At 39.1% G+C, this 24,876-nt stretch overlaps 2 protein-coding genes across 8 annotated transcripts in view; both read right to left on the bottom strand.

Moving 5' to 3' along the window:
• Positions 1-73: 73 nt before the first annotated feature.
• LOC125994759 (TNF receptor-associated factor 2) lies at positions 74-23,890 on the bottom strand. Of its 4 annotated transcripts, XM_049764269.2 has the most exons (10): positions 23,444-23,890; positions 21,044-21,122; positions 17,980-18,078; positions 16,092-16,253; positions 10,340-10,414; positions 10,136-10,210; positions 8,281-8,733; positions 6,941-7,118; positions 6,705-6,853; positions 74-3,871 (listed from the first exon to the last, which is right to left on the bottom strand). In XM_049764269.2, the coding sequence occupies exons 1-10, from the start codon at positions 23,629-23,631 to the stop codon at positions 3,653-3,655; spliced, it is 1,677 nt and encodes a 558-aa protein (XP_049620226.1). In that variant the 5' UTR covers positions 23,632-23,890; the 3' UTR covers positions 74-3,652. The 4 variants fall into 4 exon arrangements, with proteins under 4 accessions (XP_049620226.1, XP_049620227.1, XP_049620230.1 ...); XM_049764270.2 differs by lacking the exon at positions 10,136-10,210; XM_049764273.2 differs by lacking the exon at positions 21,044-21,122.
• LOC125965748 (Golgi-associated plant pathogenesis-related protein 1) overlaps positions 3,951-24,876 on the bottom strand; it is a 206,018-nt gene continuing 185,092 nt past the window's right edge. For all 4 annotated transcript variants that reach the window (XM_068650152.1, XM_068650154.1, XM_068650155.1 and 1 more), the window contains one exon: positions 3,951-4,988. In XM_068650152.1, the coding sequence (XP_068506253.1) occupies positions 4,774-4,988 (215 nt within the window). In that variant the 3' untranslated portion in view covers positions 3,951-4,773. The remainder of the gene's footprint in view (positions 4,989-24,876) is intronic.

The raw sequence follows: 24,876 nt of genomic DNA, 5'->3' as shown, positions 1-24,876 counted from the left end.
TGATGCGTGTATGTTGCGTGTAGGTATTGAATGCCATTTGCATTTTAAAAGCGTATATAGAGATGACAATAGCTCACTTAAAATTATTTATTACATTCATGTTTCAATTCTGTAGTTGAAACAATATTTGCCACTTCAGCAAAGAAAAATGTAAAAGAATGTAAAAGAATGACAATTGAAAATCCACAAAAAATTGATTTGTTATAAAAGCACATTCACAATTCAGTGAGTTTGTGGAACAAAAAACACAATTAAACAGGCACTTTTAATGCAAATAGTAGATCATTGAAGTTTAAAACAACAAATATATTTTTTTTTTACTTCAGTTAGATAATTTTTGTCACTTTGAACAGCTTCCTCGGGTCTATCAGATCACTTTTACAGTTCAAGCCTCCACATCTTTGTGCAGGAGCAAAACGTTCATACATCTGTTAATGTAAACAAGAAAATGATTCAAAAACTGTTCTTACTTGCCAAGTAATGTTGCAGAACTGCCAATTATATTTAAATATTGACAAAATATGGTCAACGATGACAGGAGCCACAAGACTCAGGGTTAGATGGGGAAAAAAAGGCCCGTCTCATATCAAAACACAAATGCAAGCACAAACAAACCAAATTATAACATTCATGTGGATAGGATGATATCATGATTATTTTCAAAGCATCAATACTAACACAAACTTGAAATTTTAGTTCGATTGCTCTCAAGTAAACCTCGTCAGATTTACTCCATATCTCCATTCATCCATCCTTTTCTGGGGTCATGAGTAAGGTGGAACCTTCTGCGACTGACTTTGGGAGAGAGGTGGGGTGAACGCTGGATTGGTTGCCTGTCAATTGCAGTATCTAAATAATCATTTTTAAAAAGTAATTATGCCTAATATTTAATAAAGGCCTTCCTCACGCATAGCGAGCGATCACACTATTATACACTATTATACAAACATAGGAACCAAGTAAAAACAAACAATGGTGAATGAAAGAACATTTAATAACTTCATATCTGATAGCTATTCAGACACCAACACTGCAGCAAGCATTCATTTAAACTGCCAAACTCCTTTTCAGTCAACACACTGAAACATCATTCATGAAGGTACATAGTGAACTGGCTCCACATTAACTGCTTTGGGAGCTACTGTGTTTTTGAGCACACCAATAACTGCAGATGTATAGCATGTGTTTACATTTGAATACGTGTTCATATACAGTAGCTCTTTGTAAAGATTATTAATGGTGCAGTCTAAATTCAAAGTTTTCCATATAATCACCACAGAGACAAACGGGATTTCTTTCACTGCCATTATTTTATTCAACTGACAACTGAGTCTATATCGGCTGACTTTGAATGAGAGTTGGGCTCCAACTTGTTTAGTTATTTGGGAGTTTTTGTTTTACTTTAAAATGGTAAAGAAAAATTACAAGAACTGTTGTCAATGTCCATTTATGTACATACAGACTTTTAATGATGCAACATGTAAGATGTTAATGTCAATCAATCATTGAGTTCCTACTCCTTCATTGAGACTGATCATACTTAAACACTAAAATATTATTGTAGTAGATGTAAAAGACATAAGATCCCTAGAAGTCCCAAATTACCTTAATGTATGTGTACATTTCGAATATACAATAACCTCAGGTTATAACAATAGTTGTTAGTACATATAGTTAGTTACTGTATTAGTAAAATGGTCATTGTACATAAATGGCAAAATATGGCAATATGAACTGTCAAAATGAATTAATCTGGTGGAATTTGGCAATTCAGCTTGATTACTATTATTACTAAAATCAAGAATAAATAAAACTAAACACTCATTTTCTGACCCACACACACAAACGCCCACACAAACTACACAACATTCATGACTAAAGTACTGCACTCAGAATTCATGGAATTCAAGTAAAATCCACAACCACAAAGTGATCACTGCAATCAAGTGTTGAAAATGATGACTGGTAACATAATACTACTCCTAAATGCAAATAAACTAAATTAATGCAGCTACATTGCAATTCTTTTGTGAGAGTGAGGGCAAAAATGAACAGCACATGAGTTGGTATCTGTTTTGGTCTTCAATGCATCAAAAGTCATTGCATCCTAGAGAGAATTAGCACATCTGCTGAAGGAAACAAACAGTTGTTAATGTGAGCTGTAGTAAGTGAATCTTGGTCTGACTTCTGAATCTTAACATTATGAGCTTCAATTACAAGAAGCAGGCCCAATGTCATTTCACTGTATTCATTTAATTAACTAGCTAATTTATATTTGTCAATTAAAAAATTACCAGTTATCGTATTTTCACGACCATAAGGCGCACCTAAAAGTCTTACATTTTCTCCAAAATGGACACCTTATGTTCCAAAACGAGCTGGCCATCTTCCGCTCTAATAAAACACATGCAGTCCAACAATATCACTAACATGGATGAGGTACCGCTTACTTTCGACATTCCGGTGAACCACACTGTTGAGAAGTCAGCTTTTACTATAGCGCTAACTTGCCATGCTCATGGTCAGAAACTGACACCTTTTCAAGAGGAAGGCGCTGCCTAAAGAAAAATTTCCACCTGGAGTCATCAATAAGGCAAATCAAAAGGGCTGGATGGACGGGGAGAAAATGAGATTGGCTAAGTGAGGTGTACGTAAAGAGACCGGATGTTTTTTTTCCACGCGTCACCGTCCTTGTTGATCTGTGACTCCATGCACGCCCGTCTCACAGCCGCAGTGAAAAAACAAGTTGAGCAAACAAACTTGGAGCTTGCTATCATTCCACGAGCTTTGGACATTGGACACCGGTGTAATAAAGTCGTTCAAAGTGAAGTTGCGAGCGTCATGGGAGCGATGGATGACAGATGGCTAACACAGCTTTACAAAAACTGTGAGGCAGCGTCGAGTGAGTTACATCACAATATGTGAATGGACTGTGGATGCTTGGGCTAACATGTCTGCTTGCACTGTTGTTCGGGCTTTCGCAAAATCATTTCTGAGGAGCCGCACGGCAACGAAACTGACTCTGAAAATGAGGAGAGAGAATCTGGCGTGTTTGGAGAACTTGCTGAGCTGTTCATTTAAGGTCACAGAAGATGAAGACTTTGATGGATCAAAAAACATCGCTAAATACTTCAATGAAGTACAATCAAACTCAGCTTTGCTCCTGCCAAGCTGTTCATTTCGGACAGAGAAGATGAGGACTTTGATGGAATTGTGGATGAGGATTGATCAAAAAACATTAAGTACAACTGAACTCAGCCTTGTTCCTTCTGCCTTTTTAAAACAATGTGAATGCATGCTACCGTATGTTTTAAGCTAGCGTATGTTTTACCATGCCTGCGCCCAATAATACGGTGCACCTTATGTATACGTTAAATACAGAAATAGCACCCGTAACTGAGACTGCGCCTTTTATTATGGTGCGCCCTATGGTCGCGAAAATACGGTACTGATTAAGTACCGGTAGACTCAGCAAGTGGGAAATCATATTTGTGCTAATGTTTTTAGAACACTGTCTTTGATTGGCACACTATGAGAAATAGTGACAGTTACACTTCCAACTCTTATACTGTATATTGCCAGATGACAACAAAACTCAACAGACCCTAAAGAAAAATGTCATTTAGAGGTAATGCAAATGCCTGTTTTAAACCTAGAGCCCAGTGAGGTCTACAATGGCCTTGATGAAGATGGTGTCATCGCGAATATAAGTGTTTTTAGATTCCAGCTTGGAGAGCGGACAGAAGAGCGGGCAGCCACTGGCAATGTTCATATCACTCACAGGCCTCTGGAAGGATGAGGATGAGATGTCAGGCCGGAAAGCATCGATTATGTGCTCCCTGTTGTTCTGGTCGAGCAGCATTAGGGTGACCTGGGTACAGATGTGGCAATTTTGCTTAAAACAACGGTTCCAATATGCAAAAATCAGAGGCGCTATTAGACAGTGGTACCTTGTACAGCAGTACAGCAGGCGTGCTAGAGCCTATCCCAGCTGACTTCAGGCAGTAGGCGGAAGACACCCTGAACTAGTGGCCAGCCAATCGCAGGGCACACAGACAAACAACCATTCACACACACACTCAATTTGGCAGTTTTCAATTTGGAGTGGTCAATTGGCCTGTCTTGCATGTGGGAGAAAACTGGAGTCCACAGAGGAAACCCACGGAAGCATGGAGAAAACATGCAACTTCCACAGAGGAAGACCGAGGCAGGAATCGAACCCTGCACCTCTGAACCGTGAGATGGAAGTGCAAACCAGTGCGCCACTGTGCCACCTAAATAAAATAATAATGTGTGTGTATATATAAGTTAATATGTATAATGTGATTTTAATTTTTTTCACATTCTGTCCCTCTGATGATTATAGAACTCTCTCAAGCACAGACCAACATATCATAGTTGATTGTATATATTGATTGCATTATCCATCTTTTTGAACACGGCTTATCCTGTTCAAGGTCGCGGGGAGTGTTGGAGCCCAGCTTCCATCAGGCGAAAGGCAGACTACATCCTGAACTGGTCGCTAGCCAGTCAGTTGTAGGGCACATAAAGCCAGAAAACCAATCACACCTACATACACAGCTGGAATCGATCCCATGCTGTCAGGCAAGTGTACCCCGAACACCATCTGTGACTTATGTGAACTGTGTGCAGAATTATTAGGCAAGTGCGTATTTTGACTGAATTATCATTTTTACGCATATTTTCCAACTCTATGCTGTATAAGCTTGAATGCTCACTCAATACAAGCATAACATGTGATGTGTATTTGTGTTATAAAGGATGGTGAGGCAAGCGGCTTGGTGGCGCACTGGGTAGCACGTCCGCCTCACAGTTAGGAGGGTGCGGGTTCGATTCCACCTCCGGCCCTCCCTGTGTGGAGTTTGCATGTTCTCCCCGGGCCCGCGTGGGTTTTCTCCGGGCACTCCGGTTTCCTCCCACATTCCAAAAACATGCTTGGTAGGCCGATTGAAGACTCCAAATTGTCCCTAGGTGTGAGTGTGAGTGCGATTGGTTGTCTGTCTCTGTGTGCCCTGCGATTGGCTGGCAACCAGTTCAGGGTGTCCCCCGCCTACTGCCCGATGACGGCTGGGATAGGCTCCAGCACGCCCGCGACCCCCGTGGGGACTAAGCGGTTCAGAAAATGGATGGATGGATGGAGGATGGTGAGGCCTCAGCAGATCAACACCCTATTTCATGGTGTGCTTAATTATGAGGCAGATTGTTATCCTCAGGCAAAATGGGGCAAAAAAAGAAAAAGAGATATAAGTGACTCTGAAAGGTAACAAATTGTAAACATTCTTTCAGAGGGATACAGCACTCTTGAAATTGCTAAGGTTTAAGCAAAATTGTTTCCTCCCGCTTCCCTTTTCACCAAGTCAGGTCAAACAAATGTGAAATGACTGTAATAAGCGCGTTATGTATTTGCCGAAATAAACAAATCAAATCAAAGATTTTGGGGCGTGACCACAGAACCATAAACGTTTCATTGTAAATAGTCAACTATGTTGCAAGATACATGGTAAGGAAAAAAAGACGCAAATTAACTGCCAAAGATTTGAGAAGACTCAAACACAAAGCTACCAGGAACCCGTTCTCTCCCAGTGCTACCATATTCCGGAACTTAAATCTACCTGGAGTGCCCAAAAATACCAGGTGTTTAGTGCTCAGAGACATGGCCAGGGTGCGAAAGGCTGACACCTGACCACAACCGAACAAGACATACATGTTGAAACGTCAAAACTTGGTCAGGAAATATCAGGAGACTGATCTTTCACAGATCCGATGGACTGATGAGACGAGAGTGACTCTTGACGGGCCAGCTGGACCCATGGCTGGACCAGTAACAGCCACAGAGCTCCACTTCAAATAGGACGCCAGCAAGGTGGAGAATGGGTACTGGTATGGTATTATTAAAAATGAGCTGGACCTTTTTGAGTTCCATATAGACTTCAAATTAACTCTAAAATTAAAACAAAAATGTATTCAAATTAACCAACTTCCAGTTTTTAGAAGACACTTTCTTCAAGCAGTGGTACAGTAATAAGTGCATCTTTCAAGAAGACCATGATTGTTATGCAGGAAAATATTCCATTGCATGCATCAAAGTACTCCACTTGGTAGCTCGCCGGTAAAAGGCCTTAAAGAATAATGACGTGGCCCCCCCTTCTTCACCTGACCTTAATTCTATTGAGAACTTCCTAAACGGAGGATTTACGCTGAAGGAAAACAGTATACCTCTGTGAACAATGTCTGTCAGGCTGTGGTTGTTGCTGCACAAAAAGTTATTGAACAACAGATCAAGAAGCTAGCTGACAGACTCCATGGATGGAAGAAGGGTGGCTGTGTTGGTCACTGATTTTTTTTTTTTTTTAAATGTGTAAATTTTGAGTCGTTTGTTATTTTCACTTTAACAAATGAAAATAAACAAGTGACAATGGAAAATTTCCATTTTTACTTTAGTTGCAAAGTAATTCTGCACACTAATTGTCGCCAAATAATTGTACACATAGAAATGTTACCAAGAAAGCCAGGATCTCACTTTTACTCTCTTAAATATTCAAGTTTAAGGTTTATTAACATTTTGATTGACCGAGAGCATTGTAATCCTCACAGTGTGTACATTCTAGATTTTCTTTTATAAATGAAACTACAAAATATAGACTGGTCATGAAATTTTACTTTTTATCTTTTATGAATCTTACCTTCTGATTAAAAGGCCACTTAAGGAGTGCGTCACTGTGTCCTCTCATCACCACAAAGAACAAAGATAAATGGGTCCCCCTTCCTGTCCCATCACCATTTAGGTAGATACGCAAGCACATCTTGTAGCCATATTTACTTGTATAAAAGGCTGGAAAACATGACAATATGTTGTTACAAGAAAAACTCATCAGTATCTTTATGACAAGAAACATTTTTAATCATCAGATAATTATACCAGGAGAGAACATAGCAGGAGCTCGTCCAGCGATAGCGTCCTGTCTCTTCTTTGTAAAATCGCAGATCTTCCACACGAAGATCCCATCATATGTAGCTGCGGACATCTCCCTCATCTTCCCCTCCATCTCTACAATGGACAAGTCCCGCAGACTCACAGTTCTCTCCAGCTGACGAACCTTTACCACACATAAATAAGCTGTCATATATCTATATCTATATATATCTCTATCTATATATATCGCTATCTATCTATCTATCTATCTATCTATCTATCTATCTATCTATCTATCTATCTATCTATCTATCTATCTATCTATCTATCTATCTATCTATCTATCTATCTATCTATCTATCTATCTATATATATATATATATATATATATATATAAAGTAATTGATTAATCAAAAACAAACCATTTATCAAACTAATCATCTCGCATCTTTATAATTGAGTAATCGTTTAGAGACATGTTTTAACAATATTGTCCAAATCTTTATTTCAGGCTCTCACAAGTCATAATTACCTGATTCCTCTTGTCCTTCATGAAAGCAAACAAATTTATTTTTTCGTGTTTAGTCAAAATAAGACATCTGCTTTTACTGTGGAAATTAACGACGTTAAATCATTCTTGTGTGAAATTCTTTGTTGAGTTGTTTTTTATAGTCATAAATAACATACATTTATTTATCTTCTGTACTGCTTATCCTCATGAGGGTCACGGGTGTGCTGGAGCCCATCTCAGCAGTAAACAAAAATAATCAAACACTAATTGGGGAAAAAAATGAATACACTTCAATGCACATGAAATTGTATCCGGTTGCTGTGATTTGTTTCTATATTCCTTTTTATATCTTGTCTTTTGAAGAAAGCCACTAACGCTTTTTAAACACAATCCAGCAATGTGGGTTCCAATAATGTGAATCCATCAAGTGTGTGAGTTTTCACACCGCGACATAGCATCTTGCGCAATAAGATAACTACACCGGTATGTAGTGATATATAAAACATTTGTTGGTTAGTGGCAATTGATTTGAACACAACGGGGCAAATAAAGTGAGTGGGTGTGTAAACTTCCGACTGTGAGTTGCAGTATATCCTTAATTTAAAGAGGTGTGCTGTGCCTCTGTTATGGCCCTGAAATTACAGGTACTACCTCTGAAGGACAAAAACTGTTAAGTAGATATTGTCCGCTTTAGCTTCATGTCATGCATAAAGAAGAGCAACAAGCAAAAAGAGAATTATGCCTGCTTTAACAAACATTAATAATTACATTTACTAGACAATATCAATAGTTTATTTGACTAGTATAAAGACATTTCCAGTGTTCTATTTGTCACCTTGTTGTTGAGAATCTCAATTTTGTCCTGGTCCAGTCTGTGTTGTCGATTGTAGGCTTCCATGGTGGTGCAGGAGCGTTCCATCTCTCGGTTGAGGACACAAACGATGTTCTCGAACGTATTGATTTTTAGCTCCAGCTCTTGGCAGCGTCGGCTCAACTCAAAAACCTTGGTCTTTTCACCTTGGAGCTGCAGCTCCAGGGTAGCACCCACAGTGCTGGGTAGTGTGATGGAGGTGGAAGCCCCAGCACCACCTCCACCAAGCTGGCTCATCTTGAGTTCTAAATCTCTCAGGGACTGGTGGAGCTCCTGTAGCTTGTGGCCAGCTACCTCCAGGCTCTGAGGCTGCAGGCTCTCCAGGCTCACTTTGATGCCCATGATGAAATGCAGAAGCAGGTTAAGGTGTTCGTACGAACATTGACGCTCATGTTCATGAATCTTCTCCTTCTCCACCTGCATATTAGAGAAGAGATTAGAATGTGTTTAGAACAAAACAGTTCTGTTAGAAAGCACCAGGGGTCACCAACTATTGTGACACAAGCTATAGTGTATTTCTTGAGTACTGAATCATGCAAGGTTCCACCAATTTGACACACAATTCTGCCATAACCAAACTGCTTAAATTATCTTTAGGTAATTACGTTCCTGTTGTTAATGTTATTCTTCTATGTAAACACACTGATTATGGTAATAATTTCAACAAGTTAGAAAAGAGGTACATATTAATATGCAACATTTGAATTTCATAAATCATTTTCAAATAATTAACTTTACAACATTCATAGGAAATCACAGTGTACCATTCACTGATGAACTATTTTTAGAACTGACGCTCGTGGGCACCATATTGGTAACCCTTAGAATACACGACCCCAGAAAACAATAATGTGATAATGATGTACAATATGTAAGCAAAACAACAACAACATTACAAGCACACAGCAAATAAATAATTGAACTTTAAGCATAGAGTATACATGCACCATTAATGTTCAATTTATTACGAACATTAAACCATACAAAAAAGTAAAATGTAATTAAAAATTATATTTTAAACAATTTTAACTTTCCCCGATACAATGTCCCGGTGGGATTGTTTGATAACCGGGGATAGTCATAACTGGGTGCAGCTATCGGAGGGCCCACAGTTCAACTGTCCCAACAAGGTCAAGAAAATGGGAATTAACAGCAAATGTGCTCCTCAGACTCAAACTTCTCAAATTTGCTAAGTCGGGGAGGAAAAGCAGCCCACAGGTCCACTGTACCACTAATGTGCGAACAACAGTCACTCATGTTACATGGTATGCAGCAGTCAACTGTCATGAAATGCCCCAAAATGTAAATTATTATGCAAGAAAAAAAAAAAGAGTGTTATGTTATTATGATCTTTGTTTTTTTAATTATGGGTTTCTACCATCAACAAGTAAATAGTATACTGAATTTCTTTTTCAGTTTTTTGGCAGTGTCGACAATATTGTCGTCTTTGGCATGCTGTGTCAATTGGTAAGGTGGTAAAATGATTGTTTCTCAATCCCCTTGTATCTTGTACTTTGAAGTAGCATAACCGTCAGTAATTAAGTGTCACGGGTCTCAATGCTTCTACATGGTCAGTCTAGATCAGAGTAGTAGTACAAACCAATAAAAAATCAAATGTTTTGAATTTTGACAGCAATCTGTAATGACTGTTGAATAATTCTTGGTTTCCCGTCATCATGAAAGTTCTGATACATTGTTATGGTCTTATCACGAGTGTGTTAATACGACAAGATCAATAAGTTAAGGTGAATAACGATTCAGCATTTGTTGCGTTAGCTAGTGTCACACACAGCAAATTATGATGAAAATGTCTACTTACAGACGTATCGCAGCCAACAACATGAAATCTGCATGGTGCTTTAAATTTACTGCAGAACTTAATATGGTCCACATACTGCAAAACAAAAAATTAAAGAAGCTAATGATCTACAGATTGCTTAGTCGAATTAGATCCCCAACGAAATGAGAGTAAATGAGAATTATGAATTTAAAGAAAATAACTTAAAGACCATATTTGGGATACCTTTTCTCTGGGTATCTTTTTCTTTGCACAACCTTCACAGATCATTGGGTACTTCGGGCAAATTTCATCATGAGCCTAAAAAACAAATTACAAAGGAACAATTCAATCAGAATTCTGACATAGTATCCCATCTGTGTGTCTTTTGTAAACCCGCTCTGTGGTATGGATACTGCTGGGGCCTGAATTTCCCTGAAGGAGTATTCCCAAGGGATTAATAAAGTTGAGTCTAAGTCTAAGTCTAATTACAGTCCAACTATCCATCCATCCATTTTCTGAACCGCTTAGTCCCCACGGGGGTTGCGGGCGTGCTGGAGCCTATCCCAGCCGTCATCGGGCAGTAGGCGGAGGACACCCTGAACCGGTTGCCAGCCAATCGCAGGGCACACAGAGACAAACAACCATTCGCACTCGCACTCACACCTAGGGACAATTTGGAGTGATCAATCGGCCTACCAAGCATGTTTTTGGGATGTGGGAGGAAACCGGACTGCCCGGAGAAAACCCACGCGGGCTAGGGGAGAACATGCAAACTCCGCACAGGGAGGGCCGGAGGTGGAATCGAACCCGCACCCTCCTAACTGTGAGGCGGACGTGCTACCCAGTGCGCCACCGAGCCGCCCTTACAGTCCAACTATGACTTCATTAATTTTAATATTAATACAGATGGAAAGAAATACTCTGAAGATGTCAAAAACTAATTAGGGGTGCAACAGTACAGATAACCTACAGTAGGGTCCGTGCCTTGGTTTCCGTACGCTTCTATTGAAATATCCATTTTTTTTAATTCTGGGATTGATTTAACAAATAAGGATTTTGACACTCAATTTTGACACAAAAGGAAAATTTGGTACCATAGTGATTACGTTTACATGCAGACAATAACCCTTTTAAAACCCAAATATTGGCAGTATTCACGTTTTTAAAGTACATGTAAACACGCACAGAAACCCAAATATGTGCTTTATTGGGTTTTTAAAAATCAAAACAAGGCCCCTGGGTTAGCTCTCTTTTTACCCAAATATCTCGGCTTGTAACCGCGATCGGGTTACCTCCTAACCACGCACGCTACTGCTCTATCCACAAGGAATCTTGGTCTTTGTAGTACAGGTACATTTGTATGCGCACCATCCTCGCCGTAGCGAGCCTAACTTGAACACAGATTTTTCAGCAGCGTTTTCACGTTATTTTTCGTCTCTAAGGCTAAAATGAAAGTGTGTACATTGGCAGTGGTACCTGTGTAACTCCATGTGTCGTACGCGCAATTCACACAAGCAGATGTAAACAATCACAGCAGAGCTCGGATACGCGCCAGAAAAACACTTTTAGAGTGTGTGGGTGTCGGGGGCAGACTGCTTTATTCCTGCGGTGGGCGACGTGACTATAATGTGTTTTGTTAACAGTAGAAATTAACACGTTGAAATGACATTTATTTGCTTCATGACATCAATGTGTGTACTTGACAGACCAAAACCTAGTGTAATCAAAATGTATCACATGAGTACAAGTACGTATGTACACAAATTGCAAAAAAAAATAGTGTCTAATGATCACGTTAAACAAAATACAAGCAATGCTTTTTGTGAAACAACATAGAAAGTGATTGAATCTAGAATACACCGTGACAACATGCTATCAGCCATTTCTTTTAAGTGTACAGTTACACTTTATACTTACAAGCAATGCTTTTTGTGAAACAACATAGAAAGCGATTTAATGTAGATTACACCATGACAACGTGCTATCAGCCATTTCTTTAAAGTGTGCAGCTTGTTTGACACTATAACAGTCTTAACACTAGGATTTGCAATTTCTGTAGAAATTGCGTGTGAAGGAGAAAAGGTTGAAAAAAAACTTAGGAAATGCTACAGAATGATGTTCAAAGTTGGAACGGGTTGAATTGGTCAGAAAACGTAGAAATTAGAAGGGAAAAAGGCAATTTTGTCAAATTTGGCGTGAATTTTAAAGTTTAAAATTTGGAATATCTGGTAAGTGGGAAGTTTTGCAATAGGTAGGCATAAGATGTACAGTTAAAAGTTGAAACAGGTTGAATCGGTTAAAAAAAAAAAAAAACGTAGAAATTAGAAGGAAAAAATTTAATTTAGTGGGAATGAAAAGTGAAATTTTTGAATCGTAAGAAGTTTAGTAACCCATACTTCGGAATCCTAAAGTTGAAACCGGTTGAATCGGCCTTTGTCTTCACAAAATTAGCATAAAAACTCAGCGCCTCCTGCAGGTAGAGGGAAAAACTATAACCCTAACTAAAACACTCCCCATCTGAAATCTATGTCACCTCTAATTCTTTGGCATGATGTCCTTGTTAACCATTACATAGACGTACAGGCTCTGTTATTGGTTTTAAAAGGTTTTTTGCAAGCTCCTCCAGAAGTGATCTTGATTGCAACCTTTCTGACTCGTTCATCTTGACCAAGAAAAGTCTCAACCACAAGCCCCACGGGCCAATGGTTTCATTGGGCTTAATTGTTTTTAGCAGAACATGATCTTCCTTTTGTAGATTTAGAGCGTCTGATTGCCATTTCCTTCGTCCTTGTCGTGTTGGAGGATATTGTGTTCTCCAGTGATGCCCAAAAACATTTGAGAGATGTTCAAATAATTCATTCTTATCAAAGCTTCCTTGAGGCGTAGGTGGCAATCTAATTTTATGTGTGACGAGGGTAGCAGGTGTGAGAATGACCGGACAGTCTGGAATTTTTTGAGACAGGGATGAGTGGACGAAAGTTTACAGTTGCCGTTACTTCTGCCAGAAGAAAACTGAGAGTCAACAACATTAATGAATCTCATTGCTGTTGTCAGGCAACATGTCACACTTGATGTTTTGAGCTCTCGACGTGACTTACAATCTGCAGATTCCAAAATGAAGTTGTACGCTCTCCTTCCTCTAAACCAGCTCAGGTTCTCAATTTAGATGGAAAAAAAGTTCTTTGTTATGCTGAACGTGTCAAATACTGATGATCTGGCAAGCGACCTAATGTTTTGATCGTCTAGGATGGCATAGGCTTTCAGTTTCTTCTCAGGAGAAGCTTTTGGATTCATGGGCACAAGACGGATTTACGCCTTGCTCACACCGTGCTCGGAACGGCTGCGGCGTGGTTTCTCTGCGCAACGCCGGCAGCGATTGACTGCATTGCGTCTCCGAGAATTTCCGCCCACAAGACCATAAGATTACGTGGGAAGGAGGGGGGGCACGTTGAAGAGTTGAGCTCACACGATAAAAAGAGAGTAAAATAGAGCTATTTATAAACAATAGCCTTTCTTTTGTTCACACTGAAATGCTTTTGGGACATTATTTCCAGGACTTTGGCTCCTCTACTACGGTTAAGCACGTTTTATGCTTAAATAGTGTTTTTTTGGTCAGGTTTAATTTATTCGAACTTGTGTTTTGCCTTTCAAATACCCGACTTATGCCCAGTTATGTTGTTAGTGGAAATGGATACATCTGTAGGTTGTACATATGTCATGTTTTCGTGAATTAAAACAAAAAAACTAGTTTGCAAAAACGGTTTTATATTGAAATATAGTGAATCCACCTCGTATGCCGACGCCCAATTTCCTGTCTGAGCCGTGTAATTTCTTGTCCAGTGCAAAGCAGAACAAACGGTTCAATATTTTGCCCTGTACTGAACCCTCAGTAACAATAGAGTTAGTGATAACTCTGAATAGTTCTTGTGACCATGACAATTTCTTCATCGACAGAGTCAAACTTCAGCAACACAGAACCTGAATGCACTAAAGATCCATCCATCCATCCATCCATCCATCCATCCATCCATCCATCCATCCATCCATCCATCCATCCATCCATCCATCCATCCATCCATCCATCCATCCATCCATCCATCCATCCATCCATCCATCGACATTCTTGTCATCAGTGCATTAGGCGAACCAACACGGTACCTCAGCAGATCTCGGATGTGTACCGGAACTACAATAACAAATTCCCTTCAGCAGAACCTGTTTGAACTCAAAAGATTAACTCTGTGGGCTGTATGTATATTCATGCTTAGTGCAAGTCTGACAAAGTGAAGTCCAATTGTGCGAAAAAGGGGGATTTCCCTCGTTTTGGTATTTTCGTAGCTGCACATAGTTTGAAATGGGCGTTTGAGCTGTTGTGGTTGTAAATACAGACAACAATCTTCGCAAGCAATGAAAGCTGCTTTTCTCAGATTGAAGCACACAAATTAAGTTTATAAGACGATCTCCATGGGTGGATAATCACTGGAGCTAGATTATTTTGGAAATAATAAAAGTAGTCATTATTTTTGGGTGAGATTTATTTAAAAAAAAAAAAAACATTATTCCTGACTTCAATTGCTAGTATGTGGTAAAACTATCATCATTGTCTCGTGTCCATGCATCCCTACATGTTGAACATTTTGATCTTGAACACAATGATCTTGTAAATAACACATGAAATTCTAATCTTTTGTGCTTCATTGCATCTTTGCACACATTTGAACGCTGAAAAAGCATCGTCCTAATCTCTTTATCGGATTTATTTTATATTAATTTGATCTTCTATTTATACAAGCCGTGGGATTTACTGGGCTAACCTGGGAACTCGGTTGTCGTATTTCAACATGTTATGGCTCACAAAATGAATGCTTGCAGAGGACCCAAAAGCAAAGGTGAGAGTGTTAATAAAGGCTTAAGGGATGCTTAATGAGAAGAAACGTCTCGAGACCAAGGGTAGGACACAAGCATGGCTGGCAACAAGCTGAGGTTCTGACTTAATGCTGGGGAGCTGATGATGAATTGAAGGAATGGCCCAGAGAATACGTAGAGAAATGAGAGGTTTGTGTAGGAAACGCAGAGCAAGGCTGGGAGGCACTTGTCTTTTGTCCATATTATATATCGTATATCGTTGGCAATTTTGCTGTCATGTAATTTTGAAGGTGGTCCAAAGACTCTGCATGACCACTCAACATCTGAATAGCCAAAAGAATAAATGCATGTCCACGATGAAACGCTGGGTGAACCAGCCAGTTGTGAAAGTGGCATAATGAAGGCAATGGCATTATAAGGCCTCATGAAGTGTGTCAGCACATTGGGCAAACTGTATTGATACTGTGTCACTCTGTTGCTCAATAGGACACCTGCCGGATCTTACATATTTGTACTGCAACTTATTTTGACATTGGGTAGTGTGGATGCATAAAGACACTTTGCAGGTGTTAAAATTAACCCGAGGTGGTGAATTTACACCAGCAACTGCTCGAAGATAGGCTCAAGCACGCCCGTGACCCCCGTGGGGACAAAGCGGTACAGAAAATGGATGGATGGATTTTTCAACATACAGGGTTAGTGGATGAGTTTACAGATAGGTTCAAAGCATTTTTGCTTTTGTTATTTTTGAGGATACACTTGCATATGTTGCCAGTCATCGTTGTACCTGTCAATTAAAATAGCTCCACATGCTTGAGGCACTGATGCTATATGACTGCAGTTAGCAACCACCTGGTTATTTCAGCAAGTCGTCCGTGTTGGTAAATGCCAAAACACGTAATTGCCGATTCAACAACAAAGAGGACACATGGACTCGTCAACTAGACAGTTAAATTCCAGATAGAAACAGACAGATCTCACATTCACACAATTGCTGAATAAAAACTCATGTGAACCCACGCCGCTTTCATGAACGACTACATCCACAGAGACTGCTTCTAACAACTTAGTCTTAATATAGCATAACATTTCAAAACTACATCTACAGAAAAACAAATCTACATCTCACCTTGATGTTCTTTAAAAGGAATGGTTCTTTACAGTATTTGCAGTTGAGTGTCCTCTCAGGACATTCTCGCTCATCATGACGTTCCTGTTCGTTGGCTCTCATCAACTCTTTGCAGGAAGGGCACAAGATGATAGCAAAGTCACAGTGGCCCTCATGGCAGGCCTGCAGAGAATCAGCATGAATACTTTAAAATCATTAAACAGGCAGAGGAGGATGCTTTATTTGAAAGTTTGGATGTAATAGAAGAGTAAGTAAACACCAGCAAACATTTTTTTTTAAATATGTTTATATGTTTGCTTCAACAGCTTATCTTTGCTAATATTATTTTCTACATGTACTTATGTCATCCATGCATTTTCTATACCAATTGTCTCATTGAAGTTGTGGGTTCAAATTCAGCAATTTAGGAAAGTTCAGGCTAGAGGCGGGGTAAACCCTGGACAAGACTTGATGGTCTTGGATTTTTGAAAAACAGTAATTGAGAGCCTTTCAATCAGTTTAGAATGCAGCTTATGTTTCAAATTATCTTGTTGAGTCAGACAAAGGGCTTGTTTCTGTATTTTTCCTCTTAGATTAGGCTCACCAACATTGTGCCCCTTGGGCACCAGTAAGCCCCCAAGGAAAGACATGAGTAGTCCGTGGGCCTGCTATAAATATAGCTTTCCAGTAATGAGAAATTGTGATTTTCTGGGACTGTTGTCGATATGACGATTTGAAAATTTTGAAATATATCAGTTTCCTCATTACTTTAGAAAATCATCAACAGCATTATCAGTGCCTATAGTATGTAAACAAATATCCTTAATTATGAATTGTAACACATACAATTATTAAAAGGCATCTGAGCACATTTATTTCAGAAGTCTGCATGAAACTGGTAGCCTTCTACATTAATAATACTTAAGAAGTAGCTCAGATTCAAAAAGGTTGGTGACCCGTGTTAGATTAGTGCAGCGATGATTATAAAATCCTTATACAGAAACATCATTGGCCCTAAATTGGTTCAAGTACTACTGGTCGGATCACTTACAGTTAACGTCCATTGGTGATAAATAATCTGCGGGTGTACAAGTTTGCCATGGCGTACCACAGGGATGCTTGGCCCATCATTGTTCGTTCTTTACATTTGATTCCCTCACAAATTATGATTAGAAAGCATTCTTGACTTCCACTGTTGTGCAGGCAACACCAAAATGGAACAAATGAAACCAGCCAGCATGCCAAACTCCAGATGTGGCTCATAGACATCAAGAACTGGATGACTGGGAATTTCTTATTACAAAATTCAAATAAAGCTGAAATTATAATCTTTGCATCTGACCACCTCAGAAGCAGGGAGAGCATGATAGAAATGCTCTCAATGGTTTTGCATTTACACCAGCAGCACCACAAACACAAATATTCACTGATCCCACTGAGGGGCAAATATTTGCAAGTGTTTGTGAACAACACAAACGTGTGTTCAAGTCAGGATTTGGTCAAGGTCGCAGACATTTGCCCACAGTTTTAATGGATTTTGTTATCTCAAGGATGAGTATCAAAATTCTCTTTCAACAAAAACAGTACAGGCAAATGTTTGTGACCTTGAACAAACCCTGACGAGAATTTTCTATGTTCACAAACACTTGGAAATGTTTGTCTTTCAGTGGGACTGTCTTTACTGATGATGCAGGATGAGGAGCAATTGAGGGCTCTTCAGTACCTTCCTCTATGACACCCGCAACCCCCCGCCCACACTCCACTGACTTCACAAGCCTTCAAAAATTGGCTCTTGGTTTGTGTATGCCACCCCAAAAGTGTAAGTGACCCTATGAAAAATTTATGAAGGCACCCATTTGAATTGAGTGAAGGAAGAATTGGGTTTTATATTTCTGTATTTACAGTATACCTCAAAATCTTTAATAGTCCCTGTCCATGTGCATCCTTCATTGGGGCAAACAGCTGCCAAGGCCTCAACTTCTCTCCGAGCTGCATTGTCTGGAAAAGCCTGGAGGGAACATCAGGGAATCCTGTCCATTAGCAGGCTGATGTGTGTTGTTGGCTACATTTTGAATGGTTGTGTTACTTTGACGTACTTTCCTAAGGATCATAATAGTACATGATAATACATCTGCAAGGTGCAAAACATAAGCAGTAAGCAAGTACAGTTTTTGTTTTGTTTGCTCTTTACAATCAATCGTTGCTGCATTTCATCATCTGTGTCAGGGGTGCACAATACGTCGATCGCGATCGACCGGTCGATCGCCTGGCCACGACTGGTCGATCGTGTGACATTAAAATGTTTTCGGGTTTTTTTCGCACTTGACGCGTGCGCAAACAACGGCGCTAACAACGCAACACTAACACGCTAGCTCGCGAGTTCCCTCCAATTGTCAGAACCCTGTTTTTTTTCTCTTAAACTATAACTTTCATAGGGAATGGGAGGACTTTTTTTTCCCGATGACATATATATACATATATATGTATGTATATATGTATATATATATATATATATATATATATATATATATAAATATATATATATATATATATATATATATATATATATACATATATACATATACGTATATATACACATATATGTATGTATATATATATATATATATATATATATATATATATATATATATATATATATATATATATATATATATATAAAATTACTTTTTTTAGTAGGTAGATCTTTGTTACTTGGTCATTTCAAAAGTAGTCGCGAGCTGAAAATGTTTGGGCACCCCTGATCTACGTCATGTTAGTTCCATATACCGTAATTGCCGGACTATAAGCCGCGACTTTTTTCCAAAATTTTGGACCCTGCGGCTTATAGTCAGGTGCGGCTTATATAAGATTTTTTTCGTGATTTTTGTGATGACTTGATCACTTTTACTCTTAACACTATTATATACAGTAAAAGCTACAAAACAAACTGACAAATAACTCGTTTTCAAATCAGACGAGTAAAAACTGGTCAAATATTTTTAAAAAAAGCTATTATTAAAAGTGAAGACAATTTGCAATTCTGGTAATGACACACGAATTTGATGCACAATTTGTCTTCGCGGGCCACATAGAATGATGTGGCGGGCCGTATCTGGCCCCCGGGCCTTGAGTTTGACACCTGTGCTCTAAACCCTTTCTCTTACTCTGCCATATCACTCAGAGATTACACAAAGCAGTGGCGCTGTTTGGACAATCTGCATTGTAATTGTACTAAGTTCATCTTGTTTTTCCTTTTTTTAATCACTTCACTGGTTTCTTTTAAATCAAACAAGTTGTTTGATAACAACTTGTTTGATATAAAAGAAACCAGTGAAGTAATCTGCATTGTATTAAAACCCAATCAATCAGCATTTAAATTCAATTCTTCTGACATTTTGCTCACCAAAAACAGGTTGTAATGAATGTGAACTTTTAATGCATTTTATTCAGAAGGTTACTTTGAACCTTAAACGGGGGCGCGGCGTACTTATGGATTTTTAGGGCCTCCGGCCTCCAGGAGGCGCTCTAGCAAGAAGCAAGAGCGAGACAGGCGAAGAAGAGACAATGCGCCGAAGAAGACACGCTAGTTTTTGTTTACATTTCGCGCATCACGCGATCAAGACGGACATTACTGAAAGGAAGCCTTTATACACAAACCATCATCATGGGGGACAAAAGAAATGCATATGATGCCGCTTTTAAGCCAAAGGCAGTCGATGTTGATGAAATTATCTTGTGTCTACTCTGGAGCGTACTTATGGATTTTTACGGCCTCCGGTCTCCAGGGGGCGCTCTAGCCGGAAGCAAGAGCGAGACAGGCGAAGAAGAGATAATGCGCCGAAGAAGACGTGCTAGTTTTTGTTTACATTTCGCGCATCACGCGATCAAGACGGACATTACTGAAAGGAAGCCTTTATACACAAACCGTCATCATGGGGGACAAAATAAATGCATATGATGAAGCTTTTAAGCCAAAGGCAGTCGATGTTGATGACATTATCTTGTGTCTACTCTGGAGAGTACTTATGGATTTTTACGGCCTCCGCTCTCCAGGGGGCGCTCTAGCAGGAAGCAAGAGCGAGACAGACGAAGAAGAGAGAATGCGCCGAAGAAGACGTGATCGTCTCGCGCATCACGCACACACCCACATTCACACAAAGACAGGAAGCTTTTATACACAAACCGTCATTATGGGGGATAAAATAAATGAATATGATGCCGCTTTTAAGCTATACGTGTCGCTCGCTAGTTTAATATGATGTAGCGCTTCGTGCATGAATAAGATTAGCATGAACAGAACCTCTTCACACTCGAAGAAATGCATAAAACCGACGACGAAAGAGAGACTGAGAAAGTGTGAGGCGAAGGATATCTAACGCTATTCCAATCGGACACTAAGGAGGAAGACTTGGTTTCAGTGCACAGGAGGAAGATGAAGACGGCTCTTTTTGTACATTTACTGGTATGTTTTTTTTAACCAGCCCTGTTCGTGCTGTGCTACCGTGTTGCTGCTGTGTAACCGCCGCCATTACCGCCGCGTCTCAGTGACTTTGCTGTGTTAATTCCGTGTTGTTGTGGTATTACTGCCGCGTCACAGGCAGTGTTTGGAAAGAAATGTTAAAGTATGTTATTAAAGCTTTAAAAAAAAAACTTTGTGTCCAGTCTTTCTTTGCTAATAACTCACGTGCACACTTCCGCGTTGCTGCGGTACTACTGCTGCGTCACAGGCAATGTTTAGAAAGACATGTTCAAGTATGTTATTAAAACGTTAAAAAGGCTTTCTATGTACTGTCTTTCTTTGTAAAAAACTCGTGTGCAAGTGCGGCTTATAGTCCGGTGCGGCTTATGTAAGAAAAAAAAAAGAAATATCCCTGAATTTTAGCTGGTGCGGTTTATAATCCGGTGCGTCTTATAGTCCGGCAATTACGGTAATCAATAGACAAGTGAGAGTAAGAAATAAAGAAATTACTTACGCCTCCTTGTTTGAGAATCGAGGTGGGTTCCTCGAATAAGTCTTCTTTGAGGCAAGCATTGCATTTCTCAGGTCCAGAACTACACGACAACACATTATTATTCCACCAGTAAATATTTTGTGTTATTGATAAACCACCTTCAACGTGTCACACATTAATGATTGCTTGCATTGATTGTATTAGAATAAATATTTGTGTCCTCAAAATAGAAGAAAACCTATCAACCGTGTCAATGGTTGTGAATAGCAATAAATGTATGATACTGTACAGTGTTCCCTTGCTCTATTGTGGTTCACCTTTCGCAGTCTCACTGTTTCAATTATTTTTTTGGGGGTGTTAGTGTATCATGCATTTATTTTAATTTATTGTACAACGTAGGAATGGTAAACGGCAAATGGAGTGCACTTATATGGGGCTTTTATCAAAACTATGGTGTTCAAAGCACTTTTCAAAGTCTCACATTCACCCATTCTTACCCGCAATGTGTTCTGACACACCAAGTCCCCGTTTGGAGCACCGACATTGCGCACCGGCACCGTTTTTGGTGGACTCTAAATAACCGAACGGCACTTTAAAACAAGTCCAGCCGTGTAAGCTAGATAGTTAACAGTTGCGTTCTGGGAGAGGGAAATGTTTAATCACCCCCCGCAGTACAAAGAAGATAAAACAGCGGCAAATAGCTGTTAAGTATTTGGTCAAATTTTGTCTTAAAAAAACTTACCTTAACTGTAATCTGCATTCTTTAGTCAAAGACACAATCCTAGTTTTTTAATGCGTGCCTTATTTGTTATTGATCAGAGTGAAAGTAAGTTACCATGTTGCCATGTTACCAGTTACCGCTGGCAGTGTATCATCTTCGCGACCTTAAAAGAGCGAAGAAGATGAAGATGGCAACGAAGACAACGGGAAAATAGCAGCAAGATGAGCAGCTACCAAATTTTGTTTTTTGCACAATAACATCAAAAAGGGTTGCATCAACCCATCAGGATTTGGCTAATATGCACCACAACATTCTAGTTAAGGAAAGCCATGTTGGGGTAAAATTAAAAAGTGGCCAGGGGGCAGAGCATGCTCCTCTTACAGCCTGCAGCTTGCAGTTAAATCGATTAATTGTATTTAATTGTATAAGAGTATTTAGAAGGAAGGACACCGTTTGGGGATGGAAGGGGGCTCATAACCGCATAATAGGAACATAACCCCACCCAAAAAAAAAAAAAAACCCTTAAAATTAAAAAAATTATAATAAGGTCTACTTCTCTGATTTCCTTTACTGCAGCCACTTTTTGGAACGCAAGCCCTGCGATAATTCAGGGAACACTGTACACAAGAATTTAACTCAGATTAATGTGTTACAAGAAATAGACAATTTATACTTAAAGTTAAAAGTCAAAGTCCCAATGGTCATTGTCACACACACATCTGGGTGTGGTGAAATTGGTCCTCTGCATTTAACCCATCCTCATGTGATTTTGATCCATCTCCTGGGGGAGAGGGGAGCAGTGAGCAGCAGTGGTGCCGCGCTCAGGAATCATTTGGTGATCTAACACCCCGGCCAGGGTTTGAACCCACAACCTTCCAGTCTCAGGGAGGACACTCTACCACTAGGCTGGTTACAAGATTATCACAAATTATTAAAATTATTATATGGGGCACAAGAAGCGCGGAAATTAATAATTACTAGCTTCTTTGAAATTCACTATACGAATATACCTCAGACAATATCACTTGATCACTGTACTACAAATGGCCAATCATATTATATACATTGGGACTGTTTTTAATTTGGCTTATTTTGCTTTTTTATAACATGTTGCGAAATAGTTTTTGAATAACTTATTATGGTTTTTGTTTTTTTTCAACAATGACAATAAGTCAATATTGTGGTTGACATACCCCCCCCTTAAAAAACTAAAATTTGCTGTGCTACGGTATAGGTAACAAAGCAAAATTATATACGCAGTTTTTAATATTCATTCGATGATTGGAACACGTTTGAATGTTGGTCAGCTAGCTAATCGATGAGTATACAAATAAATAAATAAATAAATAAATAAATAAATAAATGATGTGCCGTAACACTTCAGGGATATTAAATTTAGCTGAGAGATGTTATTATAATCGAACGAGATACAAAATCATGGTCAACGTGAACATGAGAACCTTGGAAACACAAGCTATCCGCAGAGTCTTTTAAAAAGGATAAAAGTTGTGATTACAGCAATGTCCGTTGGCCGAATTCAGAGTATGTGTTTGTAATATGAATATTACAATTACCTTGTATTTCGTTGCCTGTGACAATACACAGAGGAGCATTAAAAAGATGCTTTAAAAAGGCTCAGTAGCCAGTTGTAAATCAATGTACGACCGCTAGCCCGTCAGCCACCATGACACGATACCCACCTCACTATTTGGTTGAAACAGAACGAACAAAAGCGGTGTCCACATTGCGCCTGTAAGGGCCTTCGCAGGATTTTCAGGCAAGAATTACACAAATGTTTGTCCTCCAGGTTGTTGGCCAAAATTTTCTTTGGGAAGCCTGGTTTGTTTCCTTCCAGCGAAGATGGTGGAGACGGCTCTTGAGCAGCCATTATTCCCCTTGAGCAATATCGGGGTGCTCACTAACTGGGGTCTGTTCAAGAAAGCAAAGTAGGAAACACCTCTAAAAGTGTATTTAGCAATGTACACCAATAAGCACCCATTAGACTACGGGCTAAAATAAATATCTCCATTCGCAAAACACACAATACACAGTCTGCCTCTCGTAAAAAGGGAATCTTGATTTCACGTGCTTAAAAGAACCAACCGAGGATGCTATGCTCACTGGTGCAATCTTTCTCTGCCTCTAGTGGGAGCAAGTACAACAGGAGAGCATCAGGAAGATGACAGCATTTTTGGCCATCGTTCCAACTTCAACGTATGAATTCCCCAAATACATACCACGGGCGCTTCCATTTTTTTTCATTCCAAAAAATTATGTTTTTCACAAAATTCTAAATTTTCAACCAAAAATTCACCATTCATTCCCAATGGCACATTCAACATTTCAGATTTACATATTTCACATTTGAAATTCACAACATTCAGCTCATTCAATTCACCTTGAAAAGGATGAATTCAATTTGTTGCAACTTTAAGCTGTCTATCTTATATCTACTGATTCCAAAAATTCCCATTTACCAAAAATTCATCCTTTTCCCTATTAAAATACCCACTATAAATATTTACATTATTTCTCATTGTTCTTTTGTGATTTAAGTAAAACAAGTACTATTACTACTACTACTACTACTGCTACAAAACTAGTCAATTGTAATACACATATTTAAAAAAACAAAAAACAAAAAGTTTTATGCTGGAAATTTCAAATAAAACAACCTGCACAGCAAAACATAAGGGGTGAAACAAAACAAACATCACTCTCATGTGTATCCCCTCCGCCACTCAGTGCTGGAGCCTGTTTTAATTTCAAAGCCATTGCTGTCCTTTTTTTATTTTTTTTTTTAAATTTATTTATTTTATCATCCGAGGCCTCTGTGTATGTGTTCCAAACAGCTTCTGAAGATAGATAGACTCAATGTAGATTGAGCACCACCCGTTATAGACTTTGGAATTACTCTGTAAAGAATTATGAATAAATAAAGTCTGACAATAACTTTAATATGGTAATTTGGTTAATTTCATAATTGTAAGTATTACAGAGATTATACCTAGTACAGTCTAAACAAATTGTTGTATGTCATGTCAGTCGCTCATTTCGAACATCGCACAAGAATGAGCAGACGTTTTTTTTTTTATTTTACCAGCTGTAACAGAGTATTCTTGATGGCCCTCTT

The sequence above is a fragment of the Syngnathus scovelli genome, chromosome 3, assembly GCF_024217435.2.
Source record: "Syngnathus scovelli strain Florida chromosome 3, RoL_Ssco_1.2, whole genome shotgun sequence".
Taxonomy (NCBI): domain Eukaryota; kingdom Metazoa; phylum Chordata; class Actinopteri; order Syngnathiformes; family Syngnathidae; genus Syngnathus; species Syngnathus scovelli.
This window is presented reverse-complemented; position numbering and strand designations above follow the sequence as displayed.